The 19312-nt window shown below is 35.6% G+C and overlaps 1 protein-coding gene across 2 annotated transcripts in view; it reads left to right on the top strand.

Moving 5' to 3' along the window:
* clint1b (clathrin interactor 1b) overlaps positions 1 to 18287 on the top strand; it is a 32861-nt gene extending 14574 nt beyond the window's left edge. Inside the window, exons 4-12 of one of the 2 annotated variants that reach the window (XM_058758620.1) lie at positions 13 to 121; positions 1123 to 1293; positions 4835 to 5015; positions 5857 to 6097; positions 7531 to 7612; positions 11045 to 11122; positions 14121 to 14386; positions 15987 to 16161; positions 16349 to 18287. In XM_058758620.1, coding sequence (XP_058614603.1) covers positions 13 to 121; positions 1123 to 1293; positions 4835 to 5015; positions 5857 to 6097; positions 7531 to 7612; positions 11045 to 11122; positions 14121 to 14386; positions 15987 to 16161; positions 16349 to 16698 — 1653 coding nt within the window. In that variant the 3' untranslated portion in view covers positions 16699 to 18287. Of the gene's footprint in view, positions 1 to 12; positions 122 to 1122; positions 1294 to 4834; positions 5016 to 5856; positions 6098 to 7530; positions 7613 to 11044; positions 11123 to 14120; positions 14387 to 15986; positions 16162 to 16233; positions 16269 to 16348 lie in introns of those variants that run through there. The other variant, XM_058758621.1, reaches the window with a different exon arrangement.
* The last annotated feature ends 1025 nt before the right edge of the window (positions 18288 to 19312 follow it).

Genomic DNA, 19312 nt, shown 5'->3' with positions numbered 1-19312 from the left:
CCATGTGTGCAGGCCTTATTACTATTAGCGTACCTCATCAGAAACGGGTCAGAGCGGGTGGTCACCAGCGCCAGAGAACATATCTACGACCTGCGCTCGTTGGAAAATTATCATTTTGTAGGTAAGTTTACATAGATGAAAAGGTTAAAAAGAAATTACTTTAAAAAATCTTTGTTCAAGCAGTGTGCAAAAGGGCAAATATAAGCTAACAAGTATTTTGATACTGTTGCGGAGTGATGTGAAGAAATTAAATTTGAGCTTTTTGGCCTAAAAACATTGATTTGTTTATCAAAACTCAAATATACCCAAGTAAGACTTTCCCAGATATCAAGCGTACTGGACATAGCCTCATGCTCTTGGGTTACTCTCTGACAGTAAGACCTGGAAAGTTTATTTGTACAAAAGAATGTTAATATTTCATTATTTGAAGAAATTTTGTTTGTTAAAATTTGGAGATGTTTCAAAAAGTGTTTAAAATAAGTGGTAAAATCTTTCTGAAGGCACTATATCTTTAAGCTACTTTTGTGTGATAAGTGAAGGATAGAGCAGAAAAAAAATGACAGAACTTCATAGTCAATGCTAGAAGTGTTGCCTTTTTGTAGTTATTTAAAGCTCTGTGCCTTGTTCTAAATATGTTTCAAAGATTCTGTGGGGTTTCAAAAGCGATTCTGTTGAATTTTTCATCATTTTACACACATTTTCAGTCATCTACTGAGACAATTCATGAACATTAGCTGTAGCACAATAGTAGCTTTGGTTTCATTTCGGTATTCAACCCAAAAGATTTGCCTTCACACACCAGTGTGTTTCTGAATTTGTGTTCAATAAATATTTAATTAGGAAAAAATCATTTTGCAGCCTACCAAGGCTTTTGTAGGACATCCATGCAGTAAATCTCAATAGCAAAGTTCTGGCATTACTAACAGACAAAAGTTGACTACGGCACCATCTTATCTGATAAAATTTTAAGTACTGAACTTCTTGTGTGGGGTCACATTCCAACATTTGATGTTTTTTTTTTTTTTTGTTGTTTTTTCTGTATCCAATGGAGGTTCATGTAAACCAGATTAAATGGGCCAAACAGTTCCTTATGACTTGACCTGCTCTTTTCTATTTTGCTAGATGAAAATGGGAAGGACCAGGGCATTAACGTACGGCAGAAGGTGAAAGAAATGGTAGAGTTTGTTCAGGATGACGACCGGTTACGTGACGAGAGGAAGAAAGCCAAGAAGAATAAAGACAAGTACATTGGAGTATCTTCTGACAGCATGGGAGGCTTCAAACAAAGTAACTGTAAGTGATCAGATGTAGCAAATTTGAGTGTTTCTAAATTTGAAAGTGGATGATTTCTACAACCACTAGTGCCGCTAAATGGAACTGCGACTGTTTGTCAGACATTTTCCAAATAGGTTTCATAGACATTTTGCTGTCTGCTGTTGGACAAAGGCACATGGACAAACAGATTGTTGTGCCCCAAACTCGTGCAAACCTAAAAAAAAAAAAAAAAAACGTGAGAAATGCTATTTGCAGCATTCCTGGAATGTGGGCAAAAAGATATGTCTGATATGACTTAACAGTCTGACAACTTCTAACACCAGTATACACACTATACAAAGTAATCTGCTCTAAATTAATATCAGTATACTAATATTTCACAAGCAAACAATTCTGAGACAGTGAAGCATATTATACAGGTGCTGGTCATGTAATTAGAATATCATCAAAAAGTTGATTTATTTCACTAATTCCATTCAAAAAGTGAAACTTGTATATTATATTCATTCATTACACACAGACTGATATATTTTAAATGTTTATTTCTTTTAATTTTGATGATTAGAGCTTACAGCTCATCAAAGTCAAAAATCAGTATCTCAAAATATTAGAATATTACTTAAGACCAATACAAAGAAAGGATTTTTAGAAATCTTGGCCAACTGAAAAGTATGAAAATGAAAAGTATGAGCATGTACAGCACTCAATACTTAGTTGGGGCTCCTTTTGCCTGAATTACTGCAGCAATGCGGCGTGGCATGGAGTCGATCAGTCTATGGCACTGCTCAGGTGTTATGAGAGCCCAGGTTGCTCTGATAGTGGCCTTCAGCTCTTCTGCATTGTTGGGTCTGGTGTCTCTCATCTTCCTCTTGACAATACCCCACAGATTCTCTATGGGGTTCAGGTCAGGCGAGTTTGCTGGCCAATCAAACACATTAACACTATGGTCATTGAACCAGCTTTTGGTACCTTTGGCAGTGTGGGCAGGTGCCAAGTCCTGCTGGAAAATGAAATCAGCATCTCCATAAAGCTTGTCAACCGAAGGAAGCATGAAGTGCTCTAAAATTTCCTGGTAGATGGCTGCGTTGACTGTGGACATCAGAAAACACAGTGGACCAACACCAGCAGATGACATGGCAGCCCAAATCATCACTGACTGTGGAAACTTCACACTGGACTTCAAGCAACATGGATTCTGTGCCTCTCACTCTTCCTTCAGACTCTGGGACCTTGATTTCCAAATGAAATGTAAAATTTACTTTCATCTGAAAAGAGGACTTTGGACCACTGAGCAACAGTCCAGTTCTTTTCTCCACAGCCCAGGTAAGATGCTTCTGGCGTTGTCTCTGGTTCAGAAGTGGCTTGGTAGCCCTTTTCCTGAAGGCGTCTGAGCGTGGTGACTCTTGATGCACTGACTCCAGCTTCAGTTCTCTCCTTGTGAAGCTCTCCCAAGTGTTTGAATCGGCTTTGCTTGACTGTATTCTCAAGCTTGCGGTCATCCCTGTTGCTTGTGCACCTTTTCCTACCCAAATTCTTCCTTCCAGTCAACTTTGCATTTAATATGCTTTGATACAGCACTCTGTAAACAGCCACACCTTTCAGTAATGACCTTCTGTGACTTACCCTCTTTGTGGAGGGTGTCAATGTTCGTCTTCTGGATCATTGCCAAGTCAGCAGTCTTCCCCATTATTGTGGTTTCAAAGAACAAGAGATACCCAGAATTTATACTGTAGGGATGGTCATTTATTCAAACTCAAATGTAAATATTCTAATATTTTGAGATACTGATTTTTGACTTTCATGAGCTGTAAGCTCTAATCATCAAAATTAAAAGAAATAAACATTTGAAATATATCAGTCTGTGTGTAATGAATGAATATAATAAACAAGTTTCACTTTTTGAATGGAATTAGTGAAATAAATCAACTTTTTGATGATATTCTAATTATATGACCAGCACCTGTATATACATGTCGCCTCTGGCTTGCTCAGTTGGGGACAATAAATTTCTAGCGATTATTGTCGATTTGATTGCACAGATACTATTTAAACTAAACTGAGTTAGACAATGACATCTCTAATTTCAATAATGAAATGCCTTTAACTGAAAATTGAGTGTTTAATCTTGTAAATTACTGACACTCTATCCTCCAATTTGATACTGTTAAGTGCTTTGACACAATCTGTATTGTTAAAAGCGCTATATAAATAAAGGTGACTTGACTTGATATAGAAATTGGATCTTAACCAATAAAGAGAGAGAGAGAGATTGCTGATGCTCTCAAGAAGAGTTCATATAATAGTTCTTTCTGTCAGGTGCTTTTTTATTATTATTTCCTAATTGCATTGTGATGTTGTGGTGATTGTTCCAGTGTGTTAATTGGTAAATCAAATAAACCAAGAAATTCCCTGTGGTCACAGGTCATTTTGAGGCATTATTTTAATCTCTTGAAACTGTGATTGACCCCAAAAGTGAGCTGCTTTGTCTGTATACTGTAGACATCCCACAGGGATTTGTTTCAGGCCCTCTGAAGTTTTTTCGCGTAGTGAGGAAAATTCCCCCTGGATTCCCTTCTTCCCACGACTGATCTTTTGATTAGAGCTGTTTTGATTTCAGGGCTATCACTTTTTCAACTTTGCTCACTGCATCATTTGGTGATGTTTATGATCAGGTTAGAAGAAATAATCAGATCTCTGCTTTTTGTATTACATGTTTTCTCTTAGAGCTGTCTAATCAAGTCAAGATGCCACGTCCCTTGTCATGTCATTAGGGATGTTACTTGTGTGCAAAGTCAAAAGATTGTGCTTGGTTTCTGCTTTGATTTGCTGCTCAGATTTCTCTCTTTATTAGCTGTACTACACTTTCAAATTGCCAATTTATGATGGCATGCCATTGATGGATTTGTTTTGATGGAGAAAGATAAAAATACTGCAGGGTCAGAGGGGGTAGACGGCATGATTTTAAATTATACTTTAAGTTTGTTAAGTTATACTTTAAGTTAAGATTTTTTAGTCAGGTGTATTTTCCATGCTTTTCAAAGTTTGAAGTGCATTTGTGTGCAAGTTCATCAAGTGGGCAAAAAAATGTCTTAAATTCAGTTTTATCACATTTGAGGTAATTAAAAAAAAAATCTAAATATCTTCATGTGCTGCAGTTAATGCTTTATTAATGTCTTTAAGCAATGTCTTTAACAATAATGTCTTTAGGCAACTTACAACATTCGTCTAACTTACAATGACCCATTCACACCAAGAACGATAACTATAAAGATAACTACATAGCTCCCACACAATAACTGTATTATAAGCATGCTGCAGTTATGTCGTCTACTGCTTTAAATGCTCAAGCTTTTTGAAGCAGAATGGATTTTAATTGACTGTCAATATATTATAGTTGGACCTTGCTATTCTCATAGAATTAGAACAATTAATACAACTTTATAGTTATCGTTATAGTTATCTTCCCCGGTGTAAACAGGCCTTTTGTGAATTTCAGTCTGATGCTTTAAATATCTGAAACAAATTCAGCTCCTAACTAGTTCTGTATCCATATTCTCAGCGGGAGAAAGGTTTGACCCTGAATCTAAAAGCAAATGGGACGAGGACTGGGACAAAAACAAGAGCAGCTTCCCATTCAGTGAAAAACTCGGGGAGATAGGTGACAAAATTGGAAGCACCATTGATGACACCATCAATAAATTCCGCAAGAAGGAGAGGGATGACTCGCCGGATCGTATCAGGTACATGACTGAGTTTTCAGTTGCCATAGAATGAAAAGCTAGCGGCAGATCTTTTCTTCCGTACATCTGAGTGAAAAGGTTTATCGAAAAGGAAAAAATGTAGAACGCAGGCTTGGTTCAGTCCATTTGATTGATTGAATGGAGATAGATCAGCTAAATCTGAGCCAATTGTAAGAAAGAGGTGGAGTTTAAGCAAACGAAATGATAAGGAAAGTCTAGCATACGTCACCAGAAAGAAGTTTTTTGTTTTTCACCAGAAATCAAGTTATGACATTTTGATTCAGAATGACAAGGTGGACAATTAGATCAAAAAACATACATTTAAAAAAAATAGATAGGGTGAATTTTAATTTCATGCTGACTTTAGTGCTTTGAAATTTACTTTAATAAATTAAACGACCTGTAGGTATATGAACTAGCACAGTTCTACACTGTAGTGTTTTTTTAGCTATTATGCCGCCCTGCAGTTGGAACCAGCTTCCAGATGAGATCAGATGTGCTAAAACATTAGCCACATTTAAATCCAGACTCAAAATTCATCTGTTTAGCTGTGCATTTGTTGAATGAGCACTGTGCTACGTCCCAACCAACTGCACTATGTATAAACATTTTCTATTAACTGTTTTACATTTTTTTAAATCAATTTTCATATCTTGTTTTTATTATTATTTTTTAATTTCTTGTTTTTATTGTTGACTCTTTTTTTCTTTTTCACTTCCTTTTATGTAAAGCACTTTGAATTACCACTGTGTATGAAATGTGCTGTATAAATAAACTTGCCTTGCCTAGCTAGCTAGTAGCTACTATAATATTTGTTGACTTTTGTCACCTCTTCCCGCAGTGACAATGAGGAGGACAGAGTTTCACAGAACGGTCGTCCTGCAAAGTCGGAGTTTAAGGATGACGAGGAGACTGTAACAACCAAGAGCGTCCAGATCACACAGACCACAGATGCAATCACCTCCACCACCACTACCACCACCTCTACACGCAAACGCGGCGGAGTCCCGTCCAAAACAGTCGACCTGGGCGCAGCCGCTCATTACACTGGCAGCAAAAGCAGTCCAGATGCTGACAACAAGGTAAAATACTGCCTTCATCCAAATTCATCCTGCTGAAGTGCATTATCAAATGGATGGCTGTGGTGCTAAAATAACCGGGTTAATATTTGCCCATTTGGAGATTGTAATTGACCAATAACAGCAGTAATGTTAATTCCACTATCTAATTGTAGCTTCAACATATTTAACATAAATAAAATGTTTAAATATTGTGAAATAGGAATTAATTTAATTTTAATCATTTTAAGCATGTATCATTGGCCATCATTTTAATAATTTCATACGTTGTGTAACAAATAACAATAACGGTGATAATGATGATAGAAAAAGAAGAAGAAAAATTATTTTAAATATTGTGAAAAAGCATTCATTTAATTTCAGTAATTTTAAGCATGAATCATTTCCCATCATTCAAATCATTTATAATATATTGGTGTTGTATTTTAGTTATATACTTTATAAATATTCATTTGCATTCATCATTATAATAATAATAGTAATAGTAATAATAATAATACAAATCTATAAATCAAGCAATTTAAATCTATTTTTACATAGAAAGAAATGACGACATGTTTACATTAGAATTATATCTCATTATAGCTTCAACATTTGTCAAAAACAATAAGAACAACAACAATAATAATAATAATAACAAACAATAAACAACAACAACAATAATAATTGTTTAAATATTGTGAAATGTGACCCTGGACCACAAAAACAGTCATAAGTGGCACAGGTATGTTTGTAGCAATAGCCAAAAATACATTGTATGGGTCAAAATCATCAATTTTTTTTCTTTTATGCCAAAAGGATATACCGTTAGGATATTAAGTAAAGATCATGGTCCATGAAGCTATTTTGTAAATTTCCTACTGTAAATATATGAAAACTTTTTGATTAGTAATATGCTTTGCTAAGGACTTCATTTGGAAAACTTTAAAGGTGGTTTTCTCAATATTTAGATTTTTTTTTTTTTTTTTTTTCAGATTTCAGATATTCAGATAGTTTTATCTCGGCCAAATATTGTTCTATCATAACAAACCATACTTCAATGGAAAGCTTATTTATTCAACTTTCAGGTGATGTATAAATCTCAATTTTGAAAAATTGACCTTTATGACTGGTTTTGTGGTCCAGGGTCACAATTAAGAATTAATTGTAATTTTTTAAAGTCCTTTCTCATCATTTTAAATTAATTTATTGTATAATAATAATAAATAAGATATAAATGAAGCAATTCACATTCATTTTTTACATAGAACCTGCAAAATGTGTTAAGGCAAAGTCTGAGACCGCGGCAATTAAAAATAGAGCCTGCAAATTCTAAACAAAAACACCCGAGTGCACCTCTACAGTCCTCTCTATGAAGTGATTAGGGTTGCAAAAGGAAGCCTGTGCTGCCTTCATGTGGTAAAAGTGAAATGTGACATTCTTCATTCTCTTTTCAGACATCAGTGAGTCAGTCATCCAGCACAGGGCTTGCAGATCTGTTGATGGTGGACTCTGGCTCTGGTCAACCAGTGTCTTCAGGTAAGACCCAATCAGCTGCATTTTCCACATTTTAACGAGTTCTTTTTTGCTAAGCACCACTGTTACTATTGCTTATACTTAGGGTTAGGGTTTGAACACCACTCACAAACCAGTTCGAACCCCCACACCTCCTGTATGGACACCACAGCTCAATGTGGTTGGAGCGTATAACGTTTGCTGCTTGGTTATTGTTCATTTTTGAGCCCAATTTCCTCCTTGCAGGGACTCGGACAGAAACTTTTTCCTGGAAGTTGATGTAACTTTTAAAGCCATACTCATGGAAGTTCTTTAGAGACATCTAAGTGCCCCAGATGAGTGTTAGTTGTGTGAGAGAGAGAAAGAACGAATAGGAGATGGGTGCACAGATGCTGCTGTCCCTCCGTATTCTGTCAGCAGCCCAACAGCTGTGCTGTGTCTGCTAGCATCAGTCAGGAGGTCAAGAGCTGTTGCTGCCAGGTTCTGACAACCTAATTGTGTGTATGTGGATGGACACGTGCGTTTGTCTGTGCATCTGAATTTTAGTCACACATCCAGATCAGTTTGTCCTATGCTGTTGTCGTCACAGTAGAAAAACAGCGATTATAATTTTGGATATAAAACAGATTTTTGTTTTTCTGTTGTGAATTTTCTTTTCAGCAAGAAAAAAAATTACAAATTATATATATATTATGTATATATGTGTGTGTGTGTACGTACTACATACATACAGTCATGGCCAAAAATATCGGCACCCTTGGTAAATATGATCAAAGAAGGCTGTGAAAATTAATCTGCATTGTTAATCCTTTTGATATTTTATTTGAAAAATTCATAAAAATCTAACCTTTCATTGGCGAATAAGAATTTAAAATGGGGGGGGAATATCATTATGAAATAAATGTTTATCTCTAATACACATTGGCCACAATTAACGCCACCCTTTTATTCAATACTTTTTGAAACCATTTCCCAGTTTAACAGCTCTAAATATTCTCCTATAATGCCTGATGAGGTTAGAGAACACCTGACAAGAGATCAGAGACCATTCCTTCATCCAGAATCACTCCAGACCCTTTAGACTCACAGCTCCATGTTGGTGCTTCTTCTCTTCAGTTCACCACTCATTTAATACAGGGTTCAGGTCTGAGGACTGGAATGGCCAGCAGAAGCTTGGTTTTGTGCTCAGTGACCCATTTTTGTGTTGTTTTTGAGGTTTGTGTTTGCATTATTGTACGGTTGGAAGATCCAAACATGGCCCATTATAAGATTTCTAACAGAGTCAGTCACTTATTGATTTTTTTATCTGTTGGTATTTGATAGAATCCATGATGCCATGTGTCTAAACAAGATGTCCAGGACCTCCAGCAGAAATACAGGCCCACAACATCAAAAATACAGCAGTATATTTCATTGTACACATGGGGTACTTTTTATCCCTGTGTTCACCAAACCCATCTTGAGTGTCTGCTGCTAAAAAGCTCTTTTTTTAGTTACATCTGACCATAGAAGCCAGTCCCATTTGAAGTTCCAGTCATGTCTGATAACTGAATATGCTGGAGTTTGTTTTTGGATGAGTGAGGAGAATTTTTCTTGAAACCCTCCCAAACAACCTTTTTTTTTTTTTTTTTTTTTTTTTTTGAAGGTTTTCTGACCCCGAGACTCAACTATTTTCTGCAATTCTCCAGCTGTGGTCCTTGGAGAGTCTTTAGCCACTCAAACTCTCCTTCTCACCGTGCATTAGGACGATATAGACACACGTCCTCTTCCAGGCAGTTTTGTAACATTTTATGTTGATTGGAAATTCTTAATTATTGCCCTGATGGTGGAAATGGGAATTTTCACTGCTCTAGCTGTTTTCTTAAAGCCACTTCACTAATTTGTGAAGCTCAATTAACTTTTGTTGCACATCAGAAATATATTCTTTGGTTTTTCTCATTGCGATGGATGATTAAGGGAATTTGGGTTTTGTTTTCCCTCCTATTTATATTTCTGTGAAACAGAAAGCCATGGCTGGATAATTTCATGTTCATAATCACCCTGGAGTGCTCAGAATTGTGAATATGAATGGGAATATACTTCAGAGATATTTTACTCATAAGAATTTCTAGGGGTGCCAATAATTGTGTCCAACGTGTATTTGAGAAAAACATTTATTTCATAATGATATTTCCCCCCATTTTAAATTCTTATTATCCAATGAAAGGTTAGATTTTTGTGATTTTTTTTTTTTTTGATTTTTTTTAATTTTTTATTTGATTGGCTGACGAACGTTCTAAGGTGTGCAATTATTTTCAGGGAAACGCACAGCGAACGTAGTTCCAGGCATCTCTTGACCGCATTACATGACCATATCACTTCGCCAAATGATTTCTGTTATTTCAAAGGTCTTACAACAGCAAAATAACCAAAACCCACAACGACACTGGCCAAACAAATAAATATAGTAAACAAATGGATAAAAACGACAGATCATGTCCATGTTTTTGCCACAAAATTATGCTTTATTATGTACAGAAAGCACATACTCTATCTCTCCCGCTCTCTCTCCCTCACAGACCGCACATACATAACAGTTACAGTTTGCACACACACTAACATACATCGCGCTAATGTTGTTAACGCTACTCTGACGATTTTATCAGTAAACAACTTAAATACTACATGACTTCTCACAAGCGCTGTTCCTGAACAAAAGGAACTAAGTTTCACTATAACTAGAGACATTGCTGCCGAACACTATTGAGAGATGCACAGAGGTAATCTCTCTCTCTCTCATAACTTAGTTATTAACTGTATTAACTGCATTATTAGTCTGCTATCAACGGCTCAAGCCTCAGTTACTAGGTTTAAAATGACGTTTTGGAATTAGCAACAGAGGCATTGGATGAGATGCGGAAGAAATAATCCTACTCACAATAGCGAATCGAAGTAGAAATACCGGACGAATGCCATGAAATATATCATCTGATCGATGTCTTGAGGGTGTGGCAACCATAGTATAAGCGGAATAATTGACTTCGGTCCATTGAATTATTCTTTTGAACTTTATATTCCTCAAAGAATCCTGAAAAAGTAATTTCCACAAAAATATTTGGCAGCACAACTGTTTTCAACATTGCTAATGAGAACAATGTTGAGCGGGAAATCAGCATATTTGAACGATTTCTGAAGGATCATGTGACACTGAAGTATTGATGCTGAAAATTCAGCTTTGCATCACTGGAATAAATTACATTTTAAATATACTGAAATCAGAATCTTTTAGATTGTAATATTTCACAATATTGCTTTTAACTGGAAAACTTTTCAAAATAAATGTAGTTTTAGTGAGCATAAGATAATTCTTTGAGAAACATTAAAAACCTTACCTACCCCAGATTTTTGAACTTGTTTTGTAAGCTATGTATAGTTGCGTTCTAAAGTCTATACATGTCTCATCTTAATGTTTTGCAGGTGGAAACTCAGATCTGATTGGTGACTTTGCCGACTTCTCCTCACCTGCTGCCTCTGTCAGTCTCCCGCCAGCTGCTGGTATGTGTTACCCAACTGCACAGTACACACCTGCACAAGAGCCAAATCTATCTTTTTAGCTCATCAGACAATATCTTACAAACTGTAAATGTCTCACTGTGCCTTTTATTTTATGGTAAAGCATTACCATAAGTACTATTTCATCAGTGAAATCACCTGTCAGTGAAGCATTGGGCTAATTCATGGGTTTTAAACTTACGGGTGGCATATCTTCAGTTTTGTTGATATCAGGGAAAAAAATGTTTTGGAGAAACAAAGCTCTAGAGTAATAATAATAAAAACTTTTTATTTTTCATTTCAAGCAAAAGTTGTATTCATATTTAAATATAAAGTCTGCATGTTCTGTGTGTCTGTGTGAATTAATGGTGCAGTTTTGTCTACTACTCAAGCACATGTGACGCTCATGGTTTAGTGTCTACCTTCTCACTATATGAGGACAAACTTCATCTCCAGAGCTGCTCTGAGAGTCACCTCATGAGCTTATCACCATTTGATTTGATACAGCTATCATCAGAAACGAAAAAAAAAGTTTGGTTTAACTTGAAATTTTGACACAGGTACTTTATATTACTATAGTACAGTAGAATGTATTTCTCAAAGTAGTAGTAGTAGTAATAATAATAATAATAATAGTAATAATTAACTTTTTAATTTTGAACTTTTTTAAGAAATAAAAAATATTTTCTTCCGTGTTTTCATTTTAACAAGAAACCATAGTTTTGAATCACTTTGTTTGCCATAAAAACAAGAGTAACTGTTTAATTGTAATTGTCACCATTTTTGATTAATACATTTGTGTTCAATTCTAAATCCAGAAAAATTCAAACAGACAACAGATTTAAAAAAAAAAAAGTTTTATATAAAGATGAAACATTTAAGTCTATTATTGTTTTTTAAAAAATCATTGAATTGTTAAAGATGTATTAATTCAGTTGATTAGACTTGCTTAGATTTATTTAAGTTTATTAAAACAAGTAAAACAGAATCCAAAAATATTAAAATATCAAAAACTGAATTTGGGGAAATAAAATGAAATTTTGGAAAAATTAAAATAGATTTAATTAGGCTCTAAAAATGTTAACCGTGTAATAAATTGGTGTTAAATTGTACAAGTTAAATTTTTTGCAGTTGGTTAGACATGATTTTTGAATACTAAAATGTAATTTAACTAAAAATAAAACAAAATTTGGGGAATACAAAATAAATGAATAAAACTGATTTCATAGGGCCCTACAGAAGTGCTGCAGTTATTAAGATTTCTTTAGTTGATGTTTGTGTCCCATTGATATGATTATTTATTCGCCATTTTTTTCTCATTTTGTGGTGTGGAGAATAATTTTAGACGTAGCATCTGCAGAGTTTATCCTAACTGAACATTTAGAAAATTATTACAGCTATTCGACACGTATTCCACTTTACAGAGAGAAATTGGCGCGCTTGTGTTGACTTTTCCCATCATCCTCTTCCCTCCCTGGGCCTTGGTTCAATGTAGAGCGAGTTGCACTTTGCTGGTGGGCAGGAGGATGACAATTCTGTTGGCTTGTCTGAAATATGATTGGAGTAGCAACACACGACACAGTGAAATATTGATGAGTGACTGAGGGGTCCAGATGGAGCTGCTACCTGCTGAGTGTTATGAGCACAGACACACGTCAGCTCCCATCATCCATGCCCCATCTCCCCTGACAGAGACTCACTCCTTAAGAGCAGTGTGTGTACGTCTGAGGATCCAGTTAGAAGACCTCAAGAACAGCCACACAACAGTCAACCAATAACCTTGTCAGTAGGAGAATTAACACAAATCAATAATAAACGTCTATGTAAGCATAAATACAGAGTTCAAATAGGACTTCTAATGACGGGAACAGTCGGAAAAGATGATTCAGCTTAAGGTTTTCCCCAGTCAAACCTTGGGAATATATAAATGTCATGTGGTGCAACCAATATGCATAAACATATAAGAGACAATAAGAAAAAGAAAATGAATGTTTGCAGGAATCCTCACTACCTAACATTTTGTTAGTTCAGGTTGTAAAATGGTCATTTGTATGCTCAGCAAGGCTGTGTTTATTTGATCAAACATTCAGTAAAAAATATTGTAAAAATATTACAAATTAAAATAACTGTTTTCTGTATTAATGTACATTATTGTTACATTTTTCCTGTAATGGCAAATCTGAATTTTCAGAATCATTACTCCAGTCTTCAGTGTCACATGATCCTTCAGAAATAATTCTAATATGCTGATTTGCTGCTCAACAAACATTTTTATCATCAACACAGTTGAAAATTGCTGTGGTGCTTAATTACCGAGTTTTTTGTGTCTTCATAAATCAAAGAATTAAATTAAATTATTGAGACTTTGCATCTCGCAGTTCTTGACTTTTTTTCTCATAATTGTGTGATAAAATCGCAATTTTGAGAAATGTTAGATATAAACTCACAATTCTGAATTTTTTTTCTCGTAATTGTGAGTTTATATCTTGCAATTGACCATTTTAATCACAATTCTGATGATTTTTTTTAAATTGTGAGATATAAACTCAATTGCGAGTTAAAAAATTATTATTAAATTACTATTTTCTTAAAATTGCGAGTTTATATCGTACAATTTTCGCTTTATAACATGCAATTGCAACTTTATATCATGCAATTCTGAGAAAAGAAAGTTAGAATTGCAAAATACAAACTCTCAATTGCAAGAAAAATGTCAAAATTGTTAGATAAAAATTCGCAGTGATCTTTTTATATTTTTTTTTATTCAGTGGCACAACCGGGCTTCCATAGAGAACAGCATTCATTTGAAAAATTTTTTTTTTTTTTTTGGTAACAATGTTAAAGTCTTGTCACTTTTGATCAATTTAATGCATCCTTAATGAATAAAAGTATTAATTCCCTTGGGAAAAAATCTCACTGACCCAAATGTTTGAACGGTGGTACGTATATGTGTCTTTTTTCTTGTTTTATTTAATGGTTCTAATTGATTTAATCTCCTCAGGTTCGCTGTCTACTGGTAACGGTGAGTTTGGTGACTGGAACGCCTTCTCCTCCACCAGTCCTCCTGCTGTCACTGCTCCGTCTGCCATCCCAGATCTGTTCAGTGACGTGCCCACTCCAGCCGCCCCCGTGCCCACATCCACCCAACCGGCTTCCGCTGACCTCTTTGACCTGATGACCACCAACAACAGCAGCCTCAGCGCATCCCAAAGCATGACCTTCAACATGTGCCCGCAGAACGCAACCACTCCTCTGTCCAGATCACAGGTAAACGCTGGTTCGGTTTGTCAGAAAGGTTTCCCAGAACAGCAGATTCACCAACCTGTATGCATTTTGCACAGCAGGTATACATTTTGACCTCAAAGTAGGTGTGATTTGTGCATGTGCACCTGCACTTTTATTTGGGACCATGAAAAGTTCAATCATAATGATGTAGCTGGACCTTCCTGAGAAACAGCAGACTTCTGGCTGATGACGTATGCAGGACTCCAAGCATTTAGGTGACACACACACCTTAAAGTTTCAGGAGTGACATCTGCATTTAAATTTAGATCATGTTTTGAACGGCTGCTTCAAAGAGCGTGTTCATGAAGTGTTGCCATGCTCACTTATTTTAAGTGATGCTTTTAAAGCATCTTTGGACTTGGCTTATAAAACAATACACAGTTAATAAAATAGGCAGGTTGTGCTATTTTTGATTTTTTCCAAGACATAGCTTTTGAATTTAAGTTTATTATGGTCTTGTTCTTATTTGCTTTTTTCTAGCAAGATCTGGCAACACTACTAAGAGTCATAACGTACACCACTCATAAAAGAGGAGACAATTCTGAATTGTATTTATTTTTATTTTTTTGCAAATGCGGTTGTCACTACCTGAATTTTTCAGGTAATTCAGAGTTAATTTGGTTATAGAATGTGGTTGTTACTCCTGTAAACTATTGAACTGTGTGAGTACAGAACATGATTAAAGCATTAAAGGTGAATTTTGCTGCATTGTATATGTGGCCTTAGTCTACTTAAACCCGCCCCTCAATTCAAGTTTGTCTGCCTCCACTTTTGACTGCAGCATCCACATCTCAAACTTTTTCTACACTTAATATAATTATCCGTTACACTCCAAAGATCTGAAGATACAGAATTTTGTTCTGTAGATAAAATAATAATTATTGTTGTTATATAATCATATTGAATGGGTTTCATGAATGTGGCTTGAGACAAGTGAAATATTTTTTAAATGATTAAACAAAAAGGGAGGTTTTTCCCCCCATATCCTCATGCTAAAATATATTGTAAATCCACATTTTAAAGCTGACATTTCAGCATTTTTCTCTAAGGAGAAGAATGCTCCCGTGCACCCCTAGAGATCAACTTTGAGACCTTTTTCACCCCCGATGACTTTGCATCCCTGCCTCAAGAATATATGAATGCATTTTGTCCTCATAGCCGATGCATATGTTGAATAACTTGGTATGGTGATAAGTGGGAAAATGACTGAAGTAGTGCACTCAAAATATATTCCCATGGTTGGCAGGTCAGGAACAGAATATAACACGGTGAATCAGTTTGGAGTTCATATATGGGTTGAATTAAGTGGATACATGTTGTTAATCCAGCTTTGTCCTATTGTGAGTGCTATTACAAGTCAACCAACTTTGTTTTATGAAAAGTATGAGTCGCCTAAAATATTAAAATTAAAAAGTGCTGCAGTACAGTCAATGTATTGTTTAGTATTCCATTATTGCAAATCATCATATTAAATTATCATTTGAAAAATTGTGCTGTAATTTGAAATGATCATTAGTTTAATAGGGTATATTCTGTTGTAATTATAAGATATAATTTACCGTAATTTCCTCTTCCTTGTCAGACAATAGGCGGGCCGTTATTGCCTCAGCAGATGGGACTACAGAAGTCAGGCGGGAAGGTATCAATGCCTGCCACCTGGTCAGACCCAAGCGTGAACATCAGCCTGGATTTCCTGTCTGCAGGCCTGAACCCTCCCAAACCCACACAGCCCACACTCAACACCATGATGCAGCAAGGTTAGAAATCCCAAACAATCTATCACCATCCTATTTTTTTTTTCTACTCTGACGATTATTTTCATGATTCAGATCAGATCGTCTTTCCTTGAGTTGAAAAAAGTTTGTTCTTTGAGGTAATCAACAGTCACAAGCAATTGCATGTATTATCTATTCATAGTTTATTTATAATATATTTCTCATTTAGGTGTCCAGCCACCATTGAACATGGTCACCCAGAATTTCACCGGAATGACACTGAATGCCCAGCCCTCGGCGGCTGCTCCCAGACCAGGAGTGAACCCCATGATGGCCGGGGGGACCATGGGCATGGGAATGCCTCCTACTATGGCGACGGGCACCGTGGGAATGGGCTCTGTGGGTATCGGAGGAATGCCTGTCAATCAAGGACTCGTGGGCATGAATATGATGCCTGCTGGAATAGGCCTGCAAGGATCCCTGGGCATGCCCAGCATGGGGATTGGCCAGGGCATGAACCCTGCCATGGTGCAACCTAAACAAGATGCCTTTGCAAACTTTGGCAACTTTGGGAAATGAAGGATGAATCACTCCAAGAGGGTTTACGGTCCAAATACACCTTCTCAATAGAAGGAGCTGCATCCAGTAAAATGGACAAAACTGACAAAACTAGTCCGTGTCACGACTCTTCAATCATTTGTCCTCATTCGTTAAGAGATACAGAGAAGAAAAGAAAAAAACACACACACACAAGAATCTGCTTTTCTTTCATGTGGGGTTGATAATCGAAGGGTGGATTTTTTTGTATATGGTGCAAAGCATATTATATACTTTTAAAGGAAAAAAGATGACTGTGTGCAGTTTGGTACATTTTTCCACTGTCCGTTTCACAACAGAAACATCATAGACTCTTTTTTTTTTTTTTTTTCTTCTTCTTTTTTCCCCCCCCCATCACGGCCCTGTTCACTTTTCAAATACGACTGATTTCAGAAATTACCTCATAATTTGCATTATTCATGCTGTGATTTAAAGGCCGCAAAGGGTTGATTTGTAAATATATTGGTGTGCAAAAAATAAATTATTTTACTCACTTCTCAGATGGTATAAGATGGAACAGCTTACCACAGGTCCTTAATATTTACTCATGTTTTTGTTTTCGGTTTGAATTGTTACAGTTTGTCAGATATACAGTCACTCCTTACATTCCGTTATCACTCCAGCACCTGTTATTTAGATAAATATGGTCAAATTTTTTTTTTTTTTTTTTTTTAAACCGACTATATCTGTAGATATAGTTTGAGTGCTTTTGTGTAGCAAGCTGCCTGAAGTGTGTAATTTGAAGTGTGCCTGCCTGTGAAATGGCCACAAATGTGTGTGAAGGTTATTAACCGTACTTGATGAATCCAAAACTGTCTTAGAGAGAGGATGTGTTACGTGAAAAGCGAAAGCCATTACATTCTTAAATGATATGGATTGGGGATAGTGCTACACATGTTCATCTAATGTGAAGATTTCTGGGGGTCTCATCCCCTGAATTTGTCATCTGAAGCCGCACAAATAAGTGCTTTGGCGGTAGCAGGAGTAGTGTTACACATTTCTAGTTACTACTTGAATTGGTATTTATAATGCCTCATAATAACAGTCATATCCGTTATATCCTTTTCTTGCATGTGTGTCGATTTTAGTTTCAAGCATTGTTGCGGGTCAGTGTTAAAGTTATGAAATGTCTGTCACAGGATTATATGATGGCTATGGAATCGATGAAGGCATGGTGAACCCCAAATGAAGTTTACTTGTCACTTTTTCTTTTTTTTTCTTTCTTGATATTTGGTTTTGTCCATTTTCTCATATGCTGCTTTACAAGGGGCCCTCCATCAGGCACCGAGGCATTATGTTCAAAATGACCAAATCTTTATTTTATTACTATTTAGATTTATTCCATAGTGGTTTAGTTTCTTATTTTAATACTTAACATTATACAGAGAGATCCTGTGCATATATACATTCTTCTAGACATGAGTGAATCGAGTAAACACTTCTTAGTTTATGCAAATGTAAAGAGAAACATGAAATCGAGCGCCTCTTTCATTAGTTTCTTTTCAGATTTCAGTTTTTGATTTTATTGTACTGAGAAACTTTGTTTAACATTAAACGATTTCATCAAAAGCTGGCTTTGTGACTTTAATGGTGTCTAGACTTTCAGCATTCTCATTAGTGAATAGCTGATATTGTATCTAAAAGTATATCTTGAAACTTAAAATTAAGATGGATAGTACCTTTCAATTTCTTTTTTTTTTTCTTTTTTTTTTTTACAATTAAAAGAGATGATTCATCAAAATCTAATAAAAAATAGTGCTGTCAAACTATTAATCGTGATTAATCGCATCCAAAATAAGTTTTTGTTTACATAATGTATGTATATGTACTGTGTATATTTATCATGTATATATAAATACACATGCATGTATATATTTCAGAAAAATGTTTAAATATTTATAATGTGAAAGTGAAGTGACATACGGCCAAGTATGGTGACCCTTACTTGGAATTTGTGCTCTGCCTTTAACCCATCCATCGTGCACACACACAGCAGTGAACACACACACACTGTGAACACACACCCGGAGCAGTGGGCAGCCATTTATGCAAAAACTTTTATTTTGGATGCGATTAATCGTTTGACAGCACTAATAAAAATATAATGTAGATGATGATGAGCTTTGAATTGACAGTACAGAATCTGGTATTATGACAATTTATCTGAAATATCTTGGCATCTCAATAATCTACTTGATCCACTTTTGAGGATAAGTTGTGCTTTAATAGAAATGGGCTGCATTCAACAATGTCCTGTCCTGTGGCTCCCTCCAGTGTCCACACCAGGGACAGTCACTTAAGCCTATAAAGTCTATTGTATCATGTTTTATATGATTTCTAAATGATCAACATGTACAAAAATGGAAGAAAAAACTGTTTTATACAGTCATTACATACCTTCTGTCCTTTGGTTGATAATTCATACTTTTTAGTAGTTAAAGGCCTTTTAGTATACACATGTCAGACACACATGTCTTTGTGCTGTAAAATCTTTACAGATTTTTATAAAGTAAATTTATTTATTTAATGAAGCAACTTAATTTACTTTATCCATTTTTCTGAATAACCATGTTAAAATGTATCAAACATGATAAAT

This window comes from Onychostoma macrolepis, chromosome 21 (assembly GCF_012432095.1).
Source record: "Onychostoma macrolepis isolate SWU-2019 chromosome 21, ASM1243209v1, whole genome shotgun sequence".
Lineage (NCBI taxonomy): Eukaryota > Metazoa > Chordata > Actinopteri > Cypriniformes > Cyprinidae > Onychostoma > Onychostoma macrolepis.
The sequence above is the reverse complement of the archived record's forward strand: the minus strand, read 5'-3'. Positions and strand labels throughout refer to the sequence as shown.